The sequence below is a fragment of the Marmota monax genome, unplaced genomic scaffold (assembly GCF_021218885.2).
Source record: "Marmota monax isolate L192 unplaced genomic scaffold, Marmota_monax_Labrador192_F-V1.1 WCK01_AAM20220418_F8-fsc00051, whole genome shotgun sequence".
Taxonomy (NCBI): Eukaryota; Metazoa; Chordata; class Mammalia; order Rodentia; family Sciuridae; genus Marmota; species Marmota monax.
Window position 1 is genome coordinate 12815675 of NW_026695202.1, and position 22021 is coordinate 12837695.

The following is a 22021-nucleotide window of genomic DNA, read 5'->3' on the forward strand; positions in this document are numbered from 1 at the left end:
CAGTTTAGTATGCAAGCTGATCCAAGGTGAGAGGCCTCCTTGAGCCAAGAACAGAAAGGGCTGGATTCATGCAAAGCCATAAGTTAAGACTCCATAGTGTCAAGCAGAAAGGGGGCTGAGGAACAAGGACAGTTGAAGGGGGACAGTCTAATGGGAGGGAGCCTACAGGAAACAAGGTGAGCCCTTCTGGGCTCTTTTGTATCTTTCTGCCTGGGCTTAACTGCCACCTATTCAGAGGTGCCTCTCTGACCCCCTCTTGGAGAGGAGGGCTCCCTGACTCAACCCGCTGTCTTGTCACCCTGAGAATGAATCTCTACTTGGATTTCCTTGTTTCTTTATCATGTTTGTCATTTCTTTTGCCACTAGAATTTGTGAGTCTGGTAAGGGAGGAACTTTGCCTTGTTTTTTGCTGAGAACAGGTTCCGCACATAGCAGGGCTGGTAAATATTTGTCGAATGAGTATTTGAATGCTGCTGGGCCTTTAAATCCTTTGGCCCTCTGAGCTTCTGCTTGCTTATTCTTTTTTTTTTTTTTTTTTTGGTGGGGGAGGGTGTGCTGGAGACCAAACCTAGTGCCTTGCTCATGCTAACTAAGCATTTGCTCTACCACTGAGTGACACCCCCAGTCCTTCTTTGTTTTTTAACAGTGTTATTGAGGAATAACTGACATATAATGTACTTACTACACACAACTTTAAAATGATAATTTGATAAATTTGGCATATCTTTTGAAGCTATCTCCACAATCAAGATAATGAACCGGTACATTACTCCTCAAAGTTTCCTGATTCCTCTAAATCCCTCCCTCCTTGTCCCTCCCCCTTTTCTGTCCCCAGGCAACCACTAGTGTACTTTTTGTAAGCTTAGTTGACATTTTCTGTATTTTTTTTTTTTAGAGAGAGAGAGACAGAGAATTTTAATATTTATTTTTTAGTTTTCGTTGGACACAACATCTTTGTTTGTATGTGGTGCTGAGGATCGAACCCGGGCCACACGCATGCCAGGTGAGCGCGCTACCGCTTGAGCCACATCCCCAGCCCCATATATTTTCTTTTCATATGGGAAAAACTTAGGAATGGAATGGCTGGATCACAGGGTAGGTATATATTAGATTGAATCCAGGGCCTTACACATTATAGGCAAGAGTTCTACTTTTGAGCTACATCCCCAGCCTTTTCTTATATTTTATTAGAGACAGGGTTTCCCTGAGTTGCTTAAGGTCTTGCTAAATTGCTGAAGCTGGCTTTGAACTCACAAACCTCCTGCCTCAGCCTCCTGAGTTGTTGGGATATGTCACCATGTCCAACTTGTAATTAATTTTTATATTTTTGATTAACATGTATTAATTGTACATAATGGGGTACAGCATGATATTTCAGTGCATGTATATAGCATGCACTGATCAAAGCCTTTCCATCTCATTATGTAATTGAGGTTTTTTTTTTTTTTGCGTTGGGGGATTGAACCCATGGATACTTTACCACTAGTTATATTCCTAGCAGTGTTTTAGTGTTTTTATTTTGAGACAGGATGTCACTTAATTGCTGAGGACCTAAGTTTCCCAGATTGGCCTTGAACTTGTGATGCTCCTGATTCAGCCTCCCAGTCACTGGGATTACAGTCATGCACCACTGTGCCCACCCATACAGTTGAGTTTTTTTTTGTTTTTTTTTTTTTTGTACTGGAGATTGAACCCAGGAGCACTTAACCACTGAGCCACATCTCTAGCCCTTTAATTTTTATTTTATTTTAATTTTGGGGGAATAAAGGGAGTGAACCCACTCAACCACTGAGCCACATCCCCAGCCTTATTTTGTAATTTATTTAGAGACAGGTTCTCACTGAGTTGCTTAGCATGTGGCTTTTGCTGAGGCTGGCTTTAAACTTGTGATCCTACTGCCTCAGCCTCCAGAGCTGCTGTACCACCACACCTGGCTGTAATTGAGTTTTGAAAGTTCTTTTTATATTCTGGATACTAGCCCTTTATCAAATATATGATTTGCAAATATTTTTTTCAGTCTGTGGCTTATCTTTTTATTGTCTTAACAGTGTATTTTTGGAAGTTCTTTTTTTTTTAAATATTCATTTTTAGTTTTAGGTGGACACAATATCTTTATTTTTTTTATTTCTCATGGATCTTGCCTTTGAAGGGTATCTTAGAAAAAAATAAAAAGAATTTAATTCAAGAAAAGTGTATAACAAACACAATTTCTGTCCTCATATTTTCCTCCTAAAATGGACCAGTCTTCTCCATCCCCAGCAAATGGCACAACCATCCATTTGCCCAGTTTTTCAAACCCAAAGCCATGAAGTCATCCTTGATTTCTTCTTTTTCTTTGGTCCTCACATCTGACCTGCTTGAAGTCTGACCTACCAGAAGTCCCATCAGAGCCACCTCCAGAATCCATCCTGAAATAAAACTCTCTATCTCTCTGGCCACCATTCTACCCCAAACTATTTCCACTACCTTCTGTTCAAGTACTACAACAGCCCAGCTGGTATTCCTGCTTTTACTTCAGTGCCTATACCAGAGTATCCAAAGACTAGGCAGAGTGATCTGCATGAAATATAAAGCAAATAATTTTTCTTTCCCTGTGCAAATTCTTCCAAAAGCTCCCACTTTCAGATTAAAAAAACAAAACAAAAAAAACTACATAATCCTTCCATTGATTCCCCCCACCCCCCCGCCCCCCTGGGGATTTAACCCAGGGGTACTTAACCATGAGCCACATTCCCATTCCTTTTTATTTTTCATTTTGAGAAAGTCATATGCTAAGGGTCTTGCTAAATTGCTGAGGCTGGCCTAGAACTTTCAAGAACTCAACCTCCTGAATCCCTAGAATTATAGGAGTGTATCACCAAGCTGGCTTTTCCATGGATTTCAAGACACTGTTATTCTAGCTCCTGAGACCTTTCTGTCCCTATCTCACTTAGCTTCTCTCATGCTCTGCCCCATATAGGTCATGCTTGTGCTCCTTTGTGGCACTATGAATTTATCTGGAGCTGCCTGGAATGATCTTACCTCATATCTGGCCTCATGGGTCCCCAGAGAGACTCCCTTCTGCATTCACTCTATCCCACCCCATTCTGCAAGCAAGTTATTCAGGTTATTTCCTTCATAGCACTTTTTATGATCTAATAAAAAAAATTAACCTATGCTTTCATCTGTTACTTCATTCCCCCACATTGGATAGGATATACATTTCCAGAGAACAGGAATCTCACTTCTCTTGCTTGCTAATGTATCTAAGAATCCTAAAACACTGCCTGTGAGAAATTCAAGAAAAACTGAATCTCACCTGGACACACGGGCCTATGGCTGTAATTCCAGCCCAGCTACTCAGGAACTGGGGCAGGAGGCTTTTATAAAGTTCCATAGCAGCCTTGGCAAGTTCAAGGACAATCCTGGTTAACTTGCAAGACCTTACCTCAAAATAAAAAATAAAAAGGTTTGGGAGATGTAGCTCCAAGGTAAAGCACTCTGGTGTTCACCCCCAGTGCCCCTCCCCTCTGCCAAAAAATAAAAAAGAAGTTGAATCTCCAACAAGGGTCCCAAGTGGTACACTGTGCCTAAAATTTTATGAATTCTGTGTTCTTGGAGGAACCCTGATCTTTGTGGCCCTTACCTTGGTGGCATTTTACTGTTTGGATAAACAGGTTCCTATCCTCTGGAAAGTCATATTTTGCTGCTGAGACCTACAGTCGTAGCAAGTATCAATCAATTAGGACTGGTCAGGATGACTATCCTTCTGAAGGGTATCTTAGAAATCTGCCTAATTCAATGTCACAAAGATTTCCTCTATTTTCTTTTAGAGGGTTTATAGTTTGGGGTTTTGCATTTCTGCCCTCTGAACAGTTCTTGTGGCTTCTTGAAGAAGCTCTCTACACTCCTCCAGCCCAGTCATGTTCCTCCTCCACATCCCTGGGGCTCCCTCAATATTGGGGCACCCTCAATACCAAGTCTGGGTGACCTCCACTTGGTCAGCAGCACCTGGCATCTGTGTCTATGGGCTATTCCCTGATTCTTCAAACCCTTCCCTCATCTGCTTCTCTCAACCCTCTGAAAAGCCTTCCAGCATCAGATCAGAACCTGCTCTGGACTCCTAGCTCCTGGGCTTCCTTCTGGTATGGGCTCATTGGAGTGTTGAAGTCAGGATGACTTGGGTTTGTTTCCACCATTGGAACTCCCCTGAGAGAAAGGCCTGGGTTTGCTCCTCTAGCCAGTCCATGTGCGGGGGCCCAGCTCATGGCCTGGCACAAAGGAGGGATTCTGGAAAGGTTTGTGGATTCAGTGTGTGAGAGAAAGCTCCCCTGCTTCTTTTGTTGTTGTTTGGTACTGGGAATTGAATCACTGAGCTACATCCCCAGCAGCCCTTTTTATTATTTTGAGACAGGGTTGCTAAATTGCTGAGGCTGGCCTCAAACTCGAGATTCTCCCTCAGTCTCTGGAGTCACTGGGATTATATGTGTGCACCTGGCTATGATTTTTTTTTTTTTTTTTTTTTTTTTCATGGCAGTGCTGAGAATTAGAGTCAGGACTTCAGGCACAGTGACACACGCCTGTAATCTCAGTGGTTTGGTAGGCTGAGGCAGCCTCAGCAACTTGGCAAGGCTCTGAGCAACTCAGCAAGACCCCATTTCTAAATAAAATACTAAAGAAAAGGGCTGAGGATGTGGTTCAGTGGTTAAGCACCCCTGGGTTCAATCCCAAACTTAAAAAAAAAATCCAGCCTTAATCACACTAGGCAAGTGCTCTACCATTGAAGTACATCCCCACCCTGCTATCCCACTACTTGGGGCAACTTGGGGGGCAGATAAAATCCCAACTTCCCATCCAGTTCACAAGGCCCTCCATGTTGCATGCATGACATGCTGTTGGCTTGTGCTAAGGCACACCAGTCTTGTTCTTGTCCCTCAAGTCTTGTGAAGCTTCTTGTCCTTCTGCTGATGTTGGTTAAGCATGTGATAAGAGATTTTTTTTTTTTTTTTTTTTTTTTGGTGGTGCTGGGAATTGAACCCAGGGACTTGTGCATGCTAGGCAAGCAGCTGTACCAACTGAGCCATATCCCCAGCAGCCCAAAGAGATCTTTTAATTCAGATCACATGATGAAAGCCTTGCCTTGACCACCCAGTATAAGGATTCATTAGGTTATTAGTTACCATTATTGTGATAATTACTTTTCCATTACTGGGAATTGGACCCAGGGATGCATTACCACTGAGCTACATTCCCAGTCTTTTCCATTTTTTATTTTGAAACACATAAAATAAAAGTTGCCCAGCCTGGCCTTGAACTTGCAGTCCTCTTGTCTCGGTCTCCTAAGTAGCTGGAAGTACAGAAGTGTGCCATCATGCCTGGCTGTTGTGATTATCTTAATAGCACATCCTTACCCTGTGACACTTTCTCATTTGTGATCAATAGAACCTTGCTTTAGGAGAGCAGGGACTTTGCTCTTCTCCCATGTTTTCCTTCTGCCTAGGACAATGTCAGCACTTATAAAGGGACTCCATGTGGCTTTATTTATTTTATTTACTTTTTAGTCCTAGGTATGGAACCCTGGACCTCATGCACACTAGGCAAGTACTCTAGCAACCCCAGGGGGTCATGTTGAATGCTGACTATTGAATACAGTAGATCAGGGTAGAGAAAGAAGAATGCAGATATCCAGGCCACTAGGGCAGGCCTTTCCCCCTGCCCAGACTTACCTAGCCTTGCCACAGTTTAGCAGTAGTCAGATTAGGTTCTTACACTTTGGGGATATCCCAGCCATACCATGTGGCTGCCCAAGGCCTCGCTGGTCATTTTCTTCCCCTCTCCCTGGGAAATATACCACAGCACAGGGCCCTAAGAAGAGGTACCAGCCCAGGGAATATCCTGAATGGCCTAATTAGACAGGGGCCTGACTCCACTGTCCCTCACTGTGCAGTTGGGCCAGATGTCAAGAGACATTCAAGGTTACACTGAATTGGCAGCTTCAAGAACCTAGAACCCAATTCTTTCTGGCAGTGAAATTTTCCAAATTAAAGCCAGAGAATGAACAAGCTCATGTTGCCCAAGGCCTTGGAGACTTCCCCGGTGGGCCCAGCCTGTCCACAGGCTACTCAAGCAGGATGTGGCTGGCCAAGCTGGCCAGGCCCCTGGAAAGGAGGAAGTGTGTCCCTCCCCTCACCCCACTCACAGGGAGGTGGCAGTAGTAGGGACCAGACAGTGGCATTCACTTGGCCTACAGGTGCTGACTGAGGCAGGCATAAAGGAGGGAGCAGAATTTGCTGTGTGAATCACCTCTACCCACCCATGTGCCTCTTCAAGGAGAAACTCCCAGAAGGCTTTGGACTTACAAGTCGGGGACCCTTCCTATGCTGAGGAGCGAGACAGGCCCCTGGAGGAGAGGGGAGTAGAATGGGACATCCTCTTACTGGAGGCAGCTTGCCACCTACGGGCAGCCAGACTCTAAAATGAAATTTTATTTTCAGTCCTAGCCTGGTCCTGTTGCTGGCAGGCCTGGGTTTCGGCCTGTTTGCCAGTGCAGAGCAATAGACCGGATGGGGCTGGCTGGTGGCCTTTGAGGATGGACAATAATGGCCAAGTTGATGAAAATGATACTTATTTACCTCAGATCAGCCAGTGCCTCAACATTCCCTACCCATTATTCTGTTGTTCACAAGGAAGTGCTAGTCACTGTTCTCATTGTAGAAGTTGGGCAACTGAGGTGAAGTAGGTGGGGTGGGGGGGCTGAGGTTGTGGCTCAGCGGTACAGCGCTCACCTAGCACATGTGAGTCCCTGGGTTCGATCCTCAGCACCACATAAAAAATAAATAAAAACAAAGGTATTGTATCCAACTACAACTAAAAAAATAAACAAATAAAAAAGGAGGTGGGTGGGTAGCTGGAGGTCCCCCAGCTAGCAAGCAGCAGGGCTGGAATTGGTACCTGTGCTCCTTTTTTTTTAGTCCTGGGGATTGAACTCAGGGACACTCGACCACTGTGAGCCATATCCCCAGCCCTATTTTGTATTTTATTTAGAGACAGGGTCTCACTGAGTTGCTTAGTGCCTTGCTTTTGCTGAGACTGTCTTTGAACTTGTGATCCTCCTGCCTCAGCCTCCCTACCCACCGGGATTACAGGCGTGTGCCCCATGCCTGGTGGTACCTGTGCTTCTAAGAAGCAGGGTCCAGGCTTTTCCCCTACCCCTGATGGGTGTCTTCCTGATGGGGCTCCCCTGGGAGGGCTGTAGCCTTGCCTTTTCTTTTGTGGCTGACTTCTACTCTCTTCGCACCTCCAAGAAGCCTTCTTGGTTCTGTGGGCTCTAGGCCCCTTGTGTATAGTATCCTGAAGGTGCCCCCCCCCCCACACACACACACACAACTGTTTCCAGAACAGAGTGGATGGATACTCAGGGATGGTTTTTAAAGTGCACAAATGATGCCCTTTTTTGGAGGAACTCTCTTGAGTCTGCCAAAATGTTTTCTTCCCCTGCTGCAGGGCAGGGGTCCCAGGCAGCCCTTTACCTCTCCAGGTCTCCAGCTCACTTTTCATCAGAGCCAGTGAACAATTGGTGAATAAAACACGGCATGAATGGAGTGAGTTACTTCTGTGTCCATTCCATGGAGGAGTTGGGGGTTTGTTCAAATATGTAGTGTCCACACTATGAGCTGGAGGGACTGGCTGTCCCAGAAGTTAGTCTTGGCATGTGGGTAGGAGCTTGCCCTGGCCCTTCAGATCTGAGTGTGACACAGTGGGAACAGGTGATCCTGGCACTTGCTGAGTCAGGACCTATGTTTATAAATAGAAATGAGGTGAGGGGCCATCCCACCTCTGCTCTGGGGCCCTTGACTGGTGGACAGCTTGTATACAGGACAGGTTGGCTTTCTCTCTGTTGGGATAGAAGTATGAGACCCCTGTTAAGTGGTTTTGTGTCTTGACCAGGGGCTTTCCTCTGCTTGACACTCTGTGGGAAGCAGCCAGTGGAAGGAGCCAGACACCAGGGCTCCTGGGACGCTGTCTAGAGGCTGGACGTTTGGCCCCAGAACTTCTAGATACATGAAGTGCACATGCTTGCAGGGGTTGAGGGGAGGGCTGTATTGGCTTATTTGTAAAGCGAAGAGCCTGGGGACACCCCACCCTCCTGATGCACCATAAGATCTGCTTGCCCTCTGCCCCAGTTTGAAAGTGTTAATGTTCCCCATCCCCATCATCATACCCCGAAAACAGTATTACAGCTTATCAAATATTTGTGAGATCAGCTCTGGAAAGACAGGCACTGGTTTGTTCTCTGACAAGGGCCTAACACTGCTCAAGACCACTGGATTGAATAGGACACATCAAATCAAAATCTCAGCCTTACCACTTACTAGTTTTGTGAATTTAAGCAGGCAATTTAACTTGGCCTTTACCACTGGCTGCTATGAGGGTGAGATAAGATTCAACAAAAATAAGCCCTGCACGGTGGAACAGAGGAATACGCGGCTAGGGAGGCTGAGGCAGGAGAATCATGAGTTTAAAGCCAGCCTCAGCAACAGCGAGGCTGTCTCTAAATGAAATGTAAAAAAAGGGCCGGGTATGTGTCAGTGGCTAAGTGCCCCTGAGTTCAATCCCTGGGATCCCTCCCCCCGCAAAAGGTTCAACAAGTACCTTCACAAATACTCTGGGCCCAGTTGGGCCCAAAGACCTTGGGCAGCATTAATGAGCCCTGACCTTGTGAAGAAAAACATGGCCCTGGGGTCCTGGGAGAAGGAGGTGGTGGCTGAAATCTCAAATCAGTGGCAGAAAAGTGGGCTGCTTTCCAATCCTGGGCTCAGACAGGTTGTCACCTCTAAAGCAGCCAGGGAGGTGTCTGGCCCAAGAAAAGGATAGAGAACCCGAGTATCAGGTGTTTGGACAAAACATGGCTTAGGTGGGCTCTCCTCATTCTGGCCATATCCAAAGAGCAAGTGGCTTGGATAGGCAAATACTATATCTAGAGTAGGCTGCAGGTGGGCCTCTCCCTTTTTCTCCAAGGAATAGGCAGTTCCTAGCATAGCCACAAAGAGGAACCCCAATCTTAAGGCTCTGCTTCCAGTCCTGGCCCCAGCAACTACCAAACAAGAAAATGTCTATTAGCCTCAAGGAACCTGTCTGCAACATGGAAAAGGACAGTGGTAGTGGGCATACCAAGAAGTCAGTTATGTCCACCCAGGGGTAGGGGTTGGGCTACTGCCATTCTCTCCATCCCAAGAGACCCCATAAACAGAACAAGTTAGGAGCAAGGAAAGGGCTATTATATATCATGCTTTTAATACAAACTTAAAAAAATCTGGAACAATATAAACTGTACAGATTTGATCAATCTTGTTTTTAAACTAAATCTCTAACACACCAATGTCCCATTTCAAAATATTGCACAACATTCTGAATACAAAACACTTGATTGTATTCCTCCTTCACTAAAGAAAAAAAAAGTCATTACCCTGCTCCCCTGGCTCCTCTCCACAGTTGCTTCAATGCCCCCTCCCACTCTTAGGGAGAATTAGAGAATCTATAGCTCCCTGCATTGAGAAAAAGACATTCTGGATTGACAGTTTACATTCTTCACAAGATAATCCATCTTTAGATTTGTTCCTGGGAAAGAGGGATAGATAGAGGATGGGGAAAGGGGAGAAAAAGGTTTATTCTCCTCTTTTTTTATTTTAAAGTTTGTTTTTCCTGAAAAAATATCAATTTCTCTCCTCTTTTTAAGAAAAAACCTTGAAAAGAAAAAATTACGTTTCTTACGTTAGAAATATACATATATTATATATACCTCTTACATTTTACAAATGTAGCAAATTATTCAATACAAAGGGACACCAAAAAATGTAAAAAATAAAAAAAAATTTCCTACGAAACCAGGTAAATTAGTGCAGATTTTTGTTTGTTTTCTTAAAAAAAATAAAATTGAAGCAAAAATGCCTAGATTTGAGACAAGACAGACCAAACCAGGCCCAAAAGCCCAGTGTAGGAGACATGCTCCTGAACACACATTATTCTTCGTATTTCAAGAGACAGGAAGGGATTGGTCTCCCCCTCTCCCTGCATGTGGTGAAAAATGAGCTGGCCTGGGTGCGGGTGGTACCAGTGTGTGTGTGTGCACAGGAGGGGCCAGAAGGGGGATAAGGCAGCATCCAACCTTTCCCAGAGAGGAGCTATCTGCCTGGGCCTGTCACCTGCATGGGAGCTAAGGATGAGGGACAGGGTGACCCAGACTGGGCTGGCCCAAGAGGTCTAGAGGAACAGATGGTGCTGGGCTGAGAAGCCAGGGCCTTGCCCTGATGGGGAGGTAGAGCTGGTGCCCATTATAGGGAGGGGAGGCCGGCAGTGTCTGTCTGGGCCAGACTCACTGCCACAGCAGTACCCACTTGGGGTCCTGGGAAGAATGGAATGGGGTGGGGTACCAGGACTTTGGTGCTTTCTGGTGATGGAGCCCTGATGCCAAGTGCCCCATTACCAAAGCACTGTGGCTCAGAAGCTATGCCATGGATTGGAAAAAACCCTTTCTTCTGCAGAGGAAGGGGAACCAGTGACCTTCTGTATCACAAGTACAATGGCTGGGAGGACCACATGCCTGTCCAGCCTGGCCTACCCAGGAGACCATGCCTCATAGCATCAAGGTCCAGGGTAGGCAGGGTAAGGGCAGTGAGGGGGATGACAAGAGAGAGGTACCGAGAAACTATCAGGTAGGGACACAGATGGAGTGAAATAACACAACCAGAAGACCAAAAAGTCATAATGCAAGGCTCAGGACTGCCCGCAATAGGCACTGACTGACTCTAAATGTGGGTCCTATCTCCCCACCCCCAACTCCCCACCAATGGAACTCAGGTAAGCAGCTCCCATCCTGGGTAAGGTTGCACAACAGGGTCACTGAAGTCCAGGGACTTCTCTTAGGCAACAGAGGCTTGGATATTCCTTCTACCCTTCAGAGCTTATGTGTGTGTGTGTGTGTGTGTGTATATATATATATGTATATATATATATATACACACACATACACACATATGTATATTGTATGTGTATATATATTTTTTCCCCTATATATATGTGTATGTATGTGTGTGTGTGTGTGTATAATTCTTTTTTTTTTTCCCTTTCTTTTTTTTTTCTTTTTGGTCAAAAACAAACAAAAGTGCAGATCCCTCTGCAGTCTGGAAACCAGTTCCTTCTGCAGTGCTTTCCCCTGGGAGTGCCTTAGGCTCAGTCAATGTCACCCCCTCCATACTGCCTTACAAAAAACTGACAATCCACCCCAGCCCATCCCCAACCTCATACATAAATAAGCACTTGCTGCAACCCAGAATCACATCCAGAGGGAAGTTTCACATGGCTTGGAATCCTTTAGAACAGGACAGCAAACCACATATACTCACAGGGGTGTACACACACACACACACACACACACACACACCCCTTATTCCCACCTCCTAGCCCGCAGCCTCAGGCCCAGGGAAGAAGGGCTGCATTAGAGAAAGAGGCCATGCTTATAAAGGATGCTGGGTGTCCAGAGCCATGATAATCGTCTAGGCCTGGTGGGGTCGGTGGGTGGATGGGCCCACAGCACAGAGATGAAAGGATTTCAACAAGACAAAGTGCAAACCTCCCTGTAGTCACAGACATTAGCTCTTGGGGGAGGGTGTCAAGTGGCTAGCCAGAAACTCCCTGTGGCCCAGCCTGAGAGGGAGTGTGGGCTGGGGTCAGACCTATTTGGGTGGCAGGGCCCAAGAAGTCCTGCTGAGGTTGGATGGCTTTGAGTGAGAGGATAGCTGGAGGGCAGGCAGTGAAATGGACCAGCCTCTCCCTACTTGGGGGGGGTTGGCCCCAGCTGCAGCTCTTCCTTCCCTGTGAGCTTGGACACACCAATCATAAAGGAGTGTGAAGGAGGGAGGAGGGAACAGGGAGCAGCAATTCACATCTGGACCATTCTTAGCACAGGAAGCCACTAATTAAAGATGTTATATAGAAAACTACATGTAAAAAAAAAAAAAAAATACAAAACCCAAACCAACCAAATAAATCAGAAGCAGGCAGGAAAACGGTCGGGGTGGGGGGTTGAGTTAACCACGATTCGGTGCTTCAGGAGCCCCCTCCCACTCCATGCCTGGGCTGGATCTTTTTTCTAGAAGCGAGAGTGAGAAGATTGGAAATATTTTTGTACAGTTTTCTTTTCCTCTTTTTTTTGGCCTTTCCTCTCCTTTCTTTTTTCTTATCTGTGGTCGTGGGTGCTCTTGGCCCTCTGGGTGGAGGAGTGGTCAGTTGGCCAACACAACAGGCTGGAACGGCTGGCTGGGGTATTGCATGGTGTTCAGGTTGTAGCTCAGGCCTTCCACAAAGGGTGTCTTCTCCAGGAAAAGGCTGTTGGTGCCACCTCCAAATACCTGGGCCATATCGAAGCTGCTGCTGTTACAGGTGCTGGCCCCACCACCCGCAAAGGGTGCTGAGGTGCCACTGCCCTGGCCATCAGCCGCATCAAAAAAGAGGCTGGGCGAGCCACCACCATTGTACACGAACTCCTTGGCATTGGGTGAGAGCTGGGACTGAGGCGCCGAGGTGGCTGTGATGAAGTTCAGTGAATGCATAGACAAAGAGAGGCTCTTGTGCTTCAGCAGGTTGTTGGTGGGCGAGCGGACCATGCGAGGCTGTTGCTGTGGTGGCTGCTGGCCACTTGCCCCACTGCTGGCCACGCCCCCAACACTAGATGCCCCACCACCCTTCTTCATCTTGGTAGAGCCAAATTTGGTGGCAGCGAAAGAGGCGGTGGTGAAAGTGATGGGCTGGGCAGAGCGAGGGATGAAGGTGGGGCTGGGTGACTGGCCGAAGGACGGCGAGGGGGAATTGGACAGAGAGCTGTCCTGGCTGCCAATGGGCACAAATACCTGAGCATCAGGGTTGAAGCTGCTCTTGATCTCCTTGTCCAGCTCTGGGGCACCACTGCCCTCACTGTCATCCAGGTACAGCACTTTCACAGCCCCCTTCTCACCAATCTGGTAGGACACCTCAAAAGGGTCAATCCAGACACTCAGTTCCTCAGGCACGTTGGCCCGCACATCCTCCACTGCCAGCCCGCTCCGCTTGGCAGCCAGCTCTACCACAGGGTCCACCATCTCCCCAATGTGGACGCAGCGGAAGCCAGAGCCCTTGAGTGGCTTATCAGGGTACCAGTGGCCTTCATATTTCTTTTTCAAAAGTCGCTCGAGCTCCTCTCCAAACAGGTCTGCCCGGCGCCGGGGCAGCTTGTTGTATAAATAGGAGATGATGAAGTTCAGGGCCACTTTAATCTCTAACTGCATGGTCCTTTCCTAGGCAGAGAATCAGTGCAGGGCACGTGCACAGGCCAAGGGAAGTGGTTGCAGATGTAAGATGGGCAGACTTGGGCTCCAGATGGTTCTGGGAAATGAGAAAGAAGGAAAGGAGTATCATGAATATATATATGCAGACAGATGGAAGTGGCCAAAGACAGACAAAAAAACACCAACTCTGGATCAACTACCATTCTACCAGTGGCTGGGTTCAACTATACAATTGTAGACAAGTTACTTCCTTCTGAGCCTTAGATTTCTCACTGGGAAAATGTGTCTGACATGGAGTTGGAGGATATAAATTGTCTTATGCTACACTTGGCATTAATAGACACTTGATAAAGTTAGCTATTTTTTTAAAATAATAAACACAGACGGAATGCTGTTTTCCACCATTATGAGAATTTGGGTCCCTGTACGAATGATACACACACACACACACCCCAAGCAAAAATAAATAAATGAATAAATCCAGGCTCCTAATTCATCAGAAGAAGGGAAGGACTTTGCTGTCTCTGTAATATCTTGGTGAAGTCATGTCCCCAAACTGTCACAGGCTAAGATGTAAGTTTAAAATTTTTAGTTCTCCTCCTTACATGGAAAGGGATACAGGTCACTGAACATGAAGGAACACTGCCAACTTTTCTCTGGGGCTTGGACTTCAGTCATATCCATCTGTTACCCTGGGCCCCATGGGTGTGAGGCTTTCAGGCTCAGTCTGGGTTTGCAGAACTGATTTAAGAACTACAGTGTAGGGCTGGGGCTGTAGCTCAGTGGCAGCGCACTTGCCTAGCATGCGTGAGGCACTGGGTTCAATCCTTAGCACCACATAAAAATAAACAAGTAAAATAAAGGCACTGTGCCCATCTACAACTAAAAAAAAAAAAAGGTGGGGAATGTACCCCTGGGTTCAATCCTAGTACACTGTTGTGCGCGCGCGCGCGCACACACACACACACACACACACACGAGCAGCACTGGTGTGGCCTGAGGGAATCTCTGTAGTTTCTGTAGAAGGTGTAAGTGATGAGGATGATGGCAGAGGGAAAAAAATTTCCATCACCCTGTAGTCTCCAGCTGGGGACCCCATCATCACTCTGTTTCCCAGGGACTGTCTGACCACCTGTTCTCGGCACTGGATCAGATTTATCAAGTGTTTGGAGATGCTGGAGGAGAAGGCAGCCCAAGATAAACACTCAGATTGTTATTTTGGGACTCTCTTACAGCCAATCCCACTGAGGTCAAAAAAGTTTTACCCCATAGGTCTGGGCCAGCCTCATGTTTCAGGAACATGATCCTTAAGTCCTAAGAGCTAGTGATTCTACTCTCACTTTCTCCAAAAGGGTGGCTCCTGAACTCACGCTCAGGGAGAAAATGAACTAAAAAAGGGCAATCTTTAAGGGAAGGCAGGGCCAAAACATCTCCCTAACCAGATCTCTGGGCAAGTCTAGGCTGCTGAGCTCAGCACAGAGATGAGACTGATCCATGACCTGTCAAGGGCAACTTCCGTCCTGTGAAAGACTCAGTGTTGGATTGTGATTAAAGTTCCTTCTGGTTTCAGCATGAAGTGTCCAGGTACCAGCTGTAGGCTTGGGGGGTCTTGAGTTTTCTGAACACCTGTCCCAACACACTTCCCTGTTCATTCTTAGACTTGGGCCCTTGGCTCCTAGGAACACTTTTAGGACTAAATCCTCAAGAAAAATATTCTGGGATGAAGGTATCTGAGAAGATGCACTGGATCAATCTAGAGCACCATAGCTCAGTAGTTCCATCTGGACTCTCATTTCAGGTCTGAGGAAACAGAGAGGGTCACATGGGGAGTCAGTGACTCGTCCCTCTCCCAAGCCTGCCCACAGAATGCTCAGTACTCAGGAAACCCTGTTTTCCTCTTCATCCCAGCCTCCAAAAGACTTTGGTCTTTGATCTGTAAGTTTCTTCAAATGTCTATTCATGATTAAGACAGATCACTTCCAGGGTTTCTTTTTCTTTTTTTTTGTTTGTTTGTTTTTTAAATGGTGCTGGGGATTGAACCCAGGACCTTGTGCATGTGAGGTAAGTACTCTACCCACTAAGTGATATCCCCAGCCCCTTTAGATTTAAAGAGAAGAATGGTAAAAAGGGACTTTCTGTTTCTGAAGATTGGTTCATCACCAGATACAAAGCTAGCTATACGACCATGGGACTCCTCCCAAGAAAGGTGGCTTTAAAAAAAAAAAAAATAGTGTCTTGCTATTTTGCCTAGGCTGACCTTTAACCTCCAGGGCTCAAGTGATCCTGAGTAGCTGGGACTATAGGTGTACAACATCATACCAGGCTTAAGAATGGAGGTTTGAGTCAGGAATGGTGGCACCCACCTCTATTCCCAGCAACTCGGGAGGCTGAGGCAGGAGGATCATAAGTTCAAGACAAGCTTTAGCAACTTAAGTAAGATCCTGTCTCAAAATAAAAAATAAAATGGGCTTAGGGATGTGTGGTTCAGTAGTTAAGCACCTCTGGGTTCAATCCCTGGGACCAAAAATAAATGAAGGTAGAACAGCCCTGGGTTCAACCTCCAAGCATAACAAAACAAAACAAACAAAAAGGTCACCATGGTGAACTAGAGGTATTCAACATGGAGGAAACTAAAAAAATGTGAAGAAAGTTGGCATCAGATCCCAAGAATGGGCTTGGAGTTAAAGCCAGTGTTTTCAAAGAGTTTGAAAAGTAAAACATATTTGAAGTCAACATATGACACTTCTCCTAAGGCATACCATGGCCTCTTAAAATGTGCCTCTTGGTATTCCACCCAGACCAAAGAAAGGACTTCTATGCCTTTCTAGGCCTACTCAAACTTGACTGTATAATTGCCTTCCAAATAAACAGCCCCAAACAGTTCAGCCTCAAAACGGGAGCATTTTAAATGCAGGCCAAAGTCATTGGGAAATAAGCCTCCCACCCAATATACAATAGAACCACTGTCATCAGCCCTGCCTAGTGAACCATTTTCTGCAGCATAAGCAACTAAAGCTGCACACCAATTTATACCTCAGTGATGTTGCTGCACAAATAAGGAAGTGTATAATGCTACCTTTGCCTCTTTAATTGGAGAACAGGCCAGGCCAGATGGTTGTGGGGTGGAACCTTACAAAAATGCCGGATGACCAGAATGAGATTTTCTGCTCTATCAGCTCAGGCTCTAATTTTGACTTCAAGAAGCTTATGGGACAGGATTAAAGCACTGGTGCTGTCTTGTCTTCAGCTAAAGATAAGTGTGATCACTGGATGAGTTCTTTAATTTTTTTTACAAAGCTATGGACAATTTCTAGAGCTTCTATATAAAATATTCATGAAAGTGTGGTAAGATTAGAGTGCTTAGAAATACCTATCCTTTAATAAAAGGAACAGGTAGATTTGTTAAGCTGCAGAAAATTCTTGAAATCTTTTTCAACTAAAAGGCCAGAAAGGTGGCAAAAAAGCATATGTGTGTTTGTGTGTGTGGGGATAAATTTTTAATAGCAAAATCTCCACTTCTGTCAGTGTATTAAAGTTACAAATGCAATTTCTGTCTAGTTTCACCAAGAATTTTATCCTCCTTGTGGTGGCGCAAGCCTGTAATCCCAGGGACTCTGGAAGCTGAGGCAGGATTGCAAGTTGAAAGTCAGCCTCAGCAACTCAGTGAGACACTGTCTAAAACATTACAAAGGAGTGGGGTATATGGCTTAGTGGTTAAGGGTCCCTGCGTTCAATTGCTCCTATAAAACACACACACACACACACAAAAAAAAAAAACAAAAAACAAACAAAAAAAAAAACAATCTCATCCTCCGGAATTTGCTTACTTTCAGCCACAAGGTTAAACCTGGATTCAGATCCCTTGTGCTGACTTGTGTTTTTAACAGTAAGTTTATAGGCAAAGATGTGGGGAGACACTGAAGGAAGCCTCGGTCTATACAGATTCCAAAGAGGACTAGTGAACAGAAACCCCGATCCCCTTATTGTGGATGGAACCCAGGGCCTCGCACATGCTAGGCAAGCACTCTACCATTGAGATACACCCTAGGCCCTTTTAATTTTACTCTGCAACACGGTCTTGCTAAATTGCCCAGGCTGGACTCGAATTTGCAGACCTTCCGGCTTCAGCAAGGATTACAGGCGTCACCGAGCACCATGAGAGACAAGCTCTTTTTGTTGTTGTTGTTCTTAGTTATATATGACAGTAGAATATTTTGAAATATCTATACAAACATGGAGTATATCTTATTCTAATAAGAAAGAGAAGCAAGTTTTTAACAAAAAAGCAGTTGTGTTTTTAAAAAGGGTTGAAGGGACAATGGTGAAAGAATCCACTGGGCCCCAAATCTATAAAAATATTCAGGCACCTGAAACCCTCAACACTGACATCACCCCACAATCAAGCACTATAGGATGCTCTGGATTTGAGCAAGGCCGGGAGAGGCGGCAGCCAGCCCTGGGGTCCCTGTCTGCAGAGCGCAGGTCACCGCGAGGACCCGCCCCACCGGCGGTCCCTAAGGGCGGCGTGGCTGAATGTTTCCAGGGCTGGAGCTGACCTCGCCCTGCTGGGTCTCACTCCCACCCACCCCAAACGTGGCCCGGGCATCACTGGGCGCGACCCGCAGGGCTCTCCCAAAGAAGGGTCCGCCGGCCTCCCCGGCCTCCGAGGCCGGCGCGCTCTGCACTCCGGGAGCCGCAGCGCCCAGGCCGCTCGGGCACGCGCGGACGCGTGACCTACTTCTGCGCACACTACACTTCCCTGCGCGCTCCGCGGGGGCGGGTCAGCCGGCCCAACCACGCATGCCCGGCAGGGGTACCTGGCCGAGGGTCGGAGCCGAGGAAAAGTTTCCGACGCACATGCGCACTGCGTGGCGGGCGCCCCCTCCCATCTCAAGACAGTTCGTCCAAATCTACCCACTAGGCCAGCTCGCGGTTCGTACCACCCACCGCGTCCGTACGAGGGGCAGAACTTTCCCCATCTCTCTCCAGTGCCTCCGAAGACTGCTGAATTAGGGACCTGCTTCCAATGAGTTTTTCTGGGAGAAAGGGGTGGGCTGGGATAGACAAGGCCTCGCCCTCCCACCCCCACCCCTGCAGCTGAATCTGAATTCCAAGGGTGGGCAGCCGCTGTCTGGAGTTGCTGTAGGGACTGACGGTGGACTCAAAGAGAAAGGAGCCTTTTCCACTTAATGTCCAGTAGGCTCGGCTCCAGCACCTCACAGTCAGGAAAGGAAAAGCAGGAACTGGATCCAGTTCTGTCGGCAATCAGAAGGCCTAACGTCAGGGGGCCTCAAACCTTACCCCACTTCTAATCCAAGTCTGAAAAAGGATTTCAGGGAAATGGGGAAGGTTCTCAGCAGGGAAGGAAAAACTGCACATCGGAAACCTGAACACCTTCTAATATTTAAAATTCTGCGTGAGTCTCCTCCCACTGCAAGGCCTACTCTATGACCAGACTTACCAGATCCTCTGCAAAGCTTCCCTACAGGGTGTTAAACCTCCCTAATCCGGCCTCCCACACAAGCTGCTTTTCTCAATGCTTAAGAGAGGGAAGGGGGTAGGCGACAAGAAAGCAAGAGGGATGTTTTTCTACTGAGAATCAAATGAGGGACCTACTCCCAGGTGGGGTGGGTAGGAAGGTAAAAAACAATAGGTTGGACAGTGAGAAGGCATCCAAGACCCTGTCTGCTGGTCCTCAAGTTGAAGCCCCGCGTGTGGGGTTCGGTTGCTCCAAGGGGAGGAGAGGGTCAGCCGGCTGTGCCTTCCATTTGCTCCCTCCCTTCTCCCCAGATACCTGGTCAAGGGCACAATCCATTCTCTGGACTGGAAAAGGAATTTAGGAGTAGGGCCCTTCTTCCCAGGGACCCTATGTAGATCAAGTAGAATCCACTAGCTGGCATAGTCCTACTGGTACTTTTTTACGCGCAGTTTTCCCTTTAAGCCAAGAAGATAAAGATTTCAAGCTGAAATGAATTCTGGCTGAGTGGTTCAAGGACAGTTCCCTCTAATCGGTCTCATCCCCAAGAAGGAGTGTTCAACCTTCATCCTTCAGGCTCCACAGAACCAGAAATAATCCATATTAATTAGCAACCCCATTTCATGCACACGGGAAAAGCAGAAAAGCAGGATCCCCTTCCTTCCTCTCATTTATTTAACGATGGCAGTGGGAGGTATGTTTCTTTGGGGAACAAGGAAAATCTAGCGAGTATCTGGGATATAAGAACTGGGGAAGGAGGAAGGGAAGAAATGCACTCCATCCAGGAGAGGCCACTCTTGCACCTGGGAGAGAAGGTGGCTCTTGGGTACCGCAGGATCAGAGACAGGGTAGAGGAGCAAGGGAGAAGTGTGGGCGGTTCTAAAAGGAAGATAGAAGGGGCGAGGAAAATGCTGGCCGGGCGGGGGAGGGGGTGACAGCGACGTGGAGTGTCCAGCAAAGCCAAGAGCCGGAGCAAGGGCGGGGTGGGGCAGGCTGTCCAGCCGGTGGGTGTCAGCCCCCCCCCCGCCCGTCCGCATGCCCCTGCACTCACTCGGGTCTCCGCGGCGGCGGGATGGGCTGCGGGTCGCCAGGTGTCTTCTCCTGCCAGGGTGGTCCTGGGCCCGGGGCAGAGGTCGCTCTCCCTGCTTTCTCCGGCGCTGCGAGGCCGGGGGTCGATGTGTCCTTTTCGTCGTTGAGGGCTGGGAGCAAGGAGGAGGTTACGGGCTATAACTCCTAATATAATTCTTTCAGCTTTTTTGGAGGTCGGACTCGGCGGCAGGGAACGGACGACCGCGGGCAGGCCGACCGGCGGCGACAACACTAGGATGGCGGCCCAGAGGGTGGCTCGCGTCGCGGGGCGGAGGACGGACTGCTGTAGTCGGCGGACGACCTGGCCCTCCTGGCCCCGCGTCGCCCGAGCCACTAGCTTTTCTCCGCCCACGACCCGCACCCTCCCGCGCCGCGGCCAGAAGTGAGCAAAGTCAATGAAAAGTTTCACCCTTAGCAACCCTGCGCACGGATCCGACTTCCCCACCCCTGCGTGATGCGTCCCTCCGCCGGCGGGGCGGGGCGTCCGGCCGGGACTACTTCCCTGCCGGCCCGCGGCTTAACCCTTCCGGCCCCGTAGCCGGCTGGGCGTGGGACGCAGGCAAAGGCTGCGGGGAGTCTCTCTTCTAGACCCTCTCGCGTCGCCACCTCCTCGGCCTGGCTGTCTGTCTTCCCTTCCCCATCACAACACTGCCGTGCCGTATTTTCTTGCGGCCCCAAGCCACTCTCTGAGCTCGTGCTTAGCGTGTAAGGAGCATCCCCAGATAGACGGGGAGCTCCGTGAGGGCAGGCACCGGGCTGAGACACGGTGGGCGCTCACTCCGGCTGCTGGACGGTGGCTGTCGGGGGTGGGGCGGGCACAGCTTGCCCCAGGAAGCTCTCCCCTAACCTCCGACCCTGCACCTACCGGGGCGCCTGCGGTACGCAAGTTTACGTTTGTCCGAACTATTTCCCACCGAGGCTACCTTGGCGCGCCCCTCCAGCTCTAGGCGCCTGTCCCCCCACGCTCGCCCAGTTGCGACCTCCTTGGGTGCGAGATCTAGGGGCACCTCTTGAGCTCTGGAAAGGTTTCGGACCTGAGCTCGCATTGGCCTGAGTTTTCCGAGCGCGGCTCGCCTCGTCGTCGTACGCTAAAAGTCGAGAGGAGGGCGAGGGGGAATGGGGCCTGGGGCACGCTGTGCGGGATGAAGAGGCCGATGGCCAGCAGCTGAGTAACCTCTTGACACCAGGTTCCCGGTGCAGGGAGAGGGCCTTTTCCACGCAGACGCGCAAGCGCCGCCCCCCAGCCAACGCTCCAGTTGGCTCTCCCCAGCCTGCGACCCCTACGAGGGCTAGGAGAGCCACGCTAATTCTAGGAATAGCCCCGCGGAGTGGTGTGGCGCCTGCCCACAATAGGCACGATGGGCGCGCACACCCGACGGTCCCTCAGGCAGCGGAGCAAGACTTTCCGAACCCGGGATGGGTTCCCTCTGCCGGGATCTCGGCGGTGCAGATCACTTTGCCTCTTTGTGACAGTGTGGGGCAGAGTAGGGGGTAGGGAGGTCTGTGACCGGTGAGGTCAGGCGGACAGGACTGCCGGACGGCGAGGTCCGGAGCCCTGGGTGGGGATGTTTGCGCAGGAGTCTACTCCCTCCTCTGCCCACTCCCCAATACTCCCCCCCCCCCGCCTTTATTCTCGTTCCTGACCGTTCTGGACCAACGGCAGCCTCCGAACCCACGTGGGGTGGTGAGATCGGAAAGTTTCCAGTTACGGTTTGCATTTTATTTTCCTTGATCACTTTTTTTGGCAAGGACCGAACGCCAGCGTGGGGGTTTAAATGTATTCTCCTTGACAGCAGCAGAGAAACATCGGGCTGGAGGGCAAACTCCACTGAGACGGGGAGGCGGGAGGGAGCCCGAGGGCGACAGCGACCATCCCCCACATTCAGAGCGCTCCACCCCGGGACACCTCCAGGGACTACTTGCCTCGTGCGTCAGCGAGTGGCAGCGCGTCATACACACGCCCCTCCGCCTTTCCTCGCTTCACCCGCCCCTTTTTTCTCCTCCCCTCCCCAGTTCGCGGGTTCCACCTCGGCAGCGAGACTCAGCCCACCGCTGGTACCCAAGCACCGAAAGCTAAAAATATAGCAGGCATGTTAGCAACAGCCTTTTTATTGGCTGGCGGGTGGGCAGAGGCGGCTTCGGGTTGGGTTTCGGATAT

At 48.7% G+C, this 22021-nt stretch overlaps 1 protein-coding gene across 1 annotated transcript; it reads right to left on the reverse strand.

Moving 5' to 3' along the window:
• Window positions 1-9254: 9254 nt before the first annotated feature.
• Tob2 (transducer of ERBB2, 2) lies at window positions 9255-21417 on the reverse strand. The gene is made up of 2 exons (XM_046429510.2): window positions 19826-21417; window positions 9255-13395 (listed from the first exon to the last, which is right to left on the reverse strand). The coding sequence occupies exon 2, from the start codon at window positions 13296-13298 to the stop codon at window positions 12261-12263; it is 1038 nt and encodes a 345-aa protein (XP_046285466.1). The 5' UTR covers window positions 13299-13395; window positions 19826-21417; the 3' UTR covers window positions 9255-12260.
• Between the last annotated feature and the right edge of the window lie 604 nt (window positions 21418-22021).